This window comes from Pteropus vampyrus, unplaced genomic scaffold (genome assembly GCF_000151845.1).
Source record: "Pteropus vampyrus isolate Shadow unplaced genomic scaffold, Pvam_2.0 Scaffold254, whole genome shotgun sequence".
Classification (NCBI taxonomy): domain Eukaryota; kingdom Metazoa; phylum Chordata; class Mammalia; order Chiroptera; family Pteropodidae; genus Pteropus; species Pteropus vampyrus.
Window position 1 is genome coordinate 2,005,932 of NW_011889035.1, and position 3,325 is coordinate 2,009,256.

General features: G+C 41.4%; 1 protein-coding gene across 1 annotated transcript in view; it reads left to right on the forward strand.

Moving 5' to 3' along the window:
- Positions 1–2,821, forward strand: part of LOC105301896 (transmembrane 4 L6 family member 1-like) — a 12,034-nt gene extending 9,213 nt beyond the window's left edge. The window contains 3 exon segments of the mRNA XM_023520262.1: positions 1–89; positions 2,448–2,634; positions 2,801–2,821. Of these exon segments, the coding sequence (XP_023376030.1) occupies positions 1–89; positions 2,448–2,634; positions 2,801–2,821 (297 nt within the window).
- The last annotated feature ends 504 nt before the right edge of the window (positions 2,822–3,325 follow it).

Here is a 3,325-nt window from a genome sequence, read left to right on the forward strand (position 1 = left end):
GTCATTTCTTCACTGGGTTTGCTCAGTGGCCCCTTCTGTGACACAGGCAGTGGAAACTACACCTACCCTTTCAGGAACAACAGCCTAGAGTGAGTAACATTCATGGTCTTGGTCAGTGTCTAATAGCTAATGATGATACAGCTAATGACCACGAAGAGTATGTGCTCTCAGTGTTGACCATCCCAATAATGGGGCCAGGTACTTTCATCTATATCTAGTCTTGTTCCTCTTTCCATACCTGCTCCCAAATTAACAATCTCTAGGAGGTGATTGGCCAAGGCAAAAAGTGCTTATGAATTTAACAGTCCACTCAAGGTATTCAATATAATACCTTGACTTCATTAGCCCAGTTATTAAACTCAAGTGAGTATGCGCTGAGTTGCTTAGTACTGACTAGGTGCTATGTGATAAGAGAGGGATGTACACAGGAAGAATAAGACAACTTGCCTATTTGCAAGTTGCTCACAGTCAAACTAGGAAGACTTAATTACCAAATTTGGGGTTGCACAAATATCCTGAAAAACCTGGGACTTATGATACATGTTTATTTTCCTAAAGGAACACAGACAGAAACCCAACACCAATTGATTGAAGAAGACCCTGCTTCTCTTCTTATTTCATGTTCTCTCCCTGGAAGATCTCATCCATCCCCATGGCTTTTAGTACCACCCGTCTGTCTATGAAAATGATGCCAAAATGTTTGTCTCTAGCTTTCTTCTGAAAGTTGGCCCCAATATCTAATTACTTTCTTGAAATTTCCTCTTGAACATCTCACAGCATTTCAATATTAATATGTCCAAAACACTGATGTCCCCACACAAATCTCCTGTCAGTCATCCCCATCCCATCAGATGGCACCTAAAACCTGTGAGTCATCTTGGTTCTTCTCTCTTCTCACTTCCCATGTTCAATCAACCACTAAATCTTGTCCATTCTACCTTGACAGTATATCCTGAATATACACTGCTCTTCACCTAGTCTGTCTTCACCCCATTCTAAATCTCCAAAACCCTCTGCCTCCACTGCTACAACAGCCTTCCAACAAGTATCTATTGGAGGAAGTCATCAAGAAGCTGTGACTGCCAGTCGATCTGCTAGCCAGACCCAGCCAACTGGAGGCTCCCCACCCTCTCCCCTGTCCTTGGAACATGTGTCCACTTGTCTTCCCCACTCCCAGAAGCTGCTCCAAGGATAAGCTTTGAAATAGAAATGTGGTGCTAAGACTATCTGAACAGCGTACGTGACTGAATCCAGTTAGAGACTCTCTATAAAAACGTTTTAAGATTCTGGCAGGCAGGTGCAGAAAACTACTCATCTTGCGGCCTCAATACAAGCCTCTTAAATAAGTTCTCTTGCTTATTAAACCTGCCACCTACCAATCTGGAGTGGTCTGCCTTTTCCTTTGGTCTCTCCCTGACCTCTGTGTATGGGGCCAGTTTGGATTGCATCTGGTAAGCTCCTGGCCGGATTTAGGAAGCAACAGTATTCCAGTTCCATTTTGCCTTTCAATCCTTTTGCCATAGATTAGCCAAAGGGTTTTTTGTAAAATGTAAAGATGCTGATAAGACCAAGAAATCTTTACATTTAAGGAACTTGCGATCTCATTGGGAACTCAGTAGATATGAATAAGAATATGGATGAAGGTAGAAATAGAGACAGAGATAGCAAATAATATACAGCTCTATGAAATATGTCCTGAAACCTATTTCATTTTCTTTTTGTCCAACTAGTATACTTTTTAATTCCAAAATTCCCTTACAGTTTTTGCTTACGTGCTATTTCTTTTTACAATTCACTGCTCTCCTCTCTGCTACTGCCTCCTTTAAGGCCAGGTGACTCCAGCTTTCCCCGTGAAGCCTTCTCCAGCTACTCTGGACCTCTAGACTTCCCCTTTCCATGATAATAATTATGATATAACTAAAACATATTACCAACTGCATGAAGGGCATCATGCTAATATCTTATCTAATCCTCCCAACCACTCTACAGTATTGATGCTATTTTTAATCCCATTTTACACACATGAAATCTGATGTACAGAAGCATTTAAGAAACTGTATGTAGAACTTCTTGGTGAGGGAGCTGGAGTTAGGACCGGGGTCTGTGGGACTTTGAAACCCGAGTTCTTAACCAGTCCTACTGCCTCTGAGATCCTTATAGCAGTTAAAATCTGTAGCCCAGGGTTTCCTGATTCTTTATATGCCCTCTTGTGTGACTATGTCTGCATCCACAACACCTTGCTGAGATGTGCTGTCAGAGAGAGAGTGCATTCAACTCTCTTGCCGATGGACAAAAAACTGCTGTCTTTATGAAGATGACAGCAATGAAGACCCTAAGGCTTCGTAACTTCCTGTATTAGACTGGTGCTCCTCACATGGTAGTAAGTAGCAGCTCCCTCCTTTTATTGTTTCTCAAAGCCAGCCTCATTTTCTCCTCTGTCCTGGCAGGGGCAATTACTTATTCAACCAGCCCACCTGGGCCATCTGCCAAGAGCCTGAGCATATTGTCCTCTGGAACGTGGTCTTGTTTTCCACCCTCCTGGGGATCGGCATGATGGAAGCTGTACTCTGCCTTAGCCAAGTCGTCAGTGGACTCTGTGACGTTTACTGTGATACCTGCATCCGAAAAGGACAGGTTGGTGCTTCTAGAACCCAGAAATTTTAAAGTCACTTCCCCCTGACCTATTCACACTGTGTCTTTGCTGCTCTAACTTCATACTCCCAGACGTAAGCCAGTAACTAGAAAATGCCTCTTGAAACATACAACTTAATTTACACCTTTGGGCTTAATTTTCTTTCAGGTGAACATAACTGGTTTATGACTAGCCTAAGAAATCACAACTGATTGACAGACAAAAGAGAGTTCTCCAGGTTCAGAAGGACTGGATTTGGTGGATGTCAATCTCCAGAGTTCTGAGAAGCTGAGAAAAAACAAACAAACAAAAAAACAAAAAACAACTTTCTTACCAGTGTAGACTTTTATAAAACGACAACAGTTTTGCAAATTTCATCTTCTTTGCTAGATTCAGGAGTGTTGTTTCCCCCAGATGACCTCTAAGATTTATATAAGAAGTCATAGGGATATATGATCATAGAAAGAAAAAAGTAATATAATAATAAATGCTTAAGTATATTCAGTTGTTACTATATTCCAGGCCCTGTCTAAGCACTTTTTCTGTTATTTCCATTAATCCTACAAAGCAAGTAGCATTACAATGCTACCTTGCAGACGAGGAAACTCAGGCTCAGAGAAGTTTGGTTTCCTTGTCTGAAGTCAATGAATCTAAGTTTTGAATTTGAGCCTGATTCTAACATTTATATTCTGG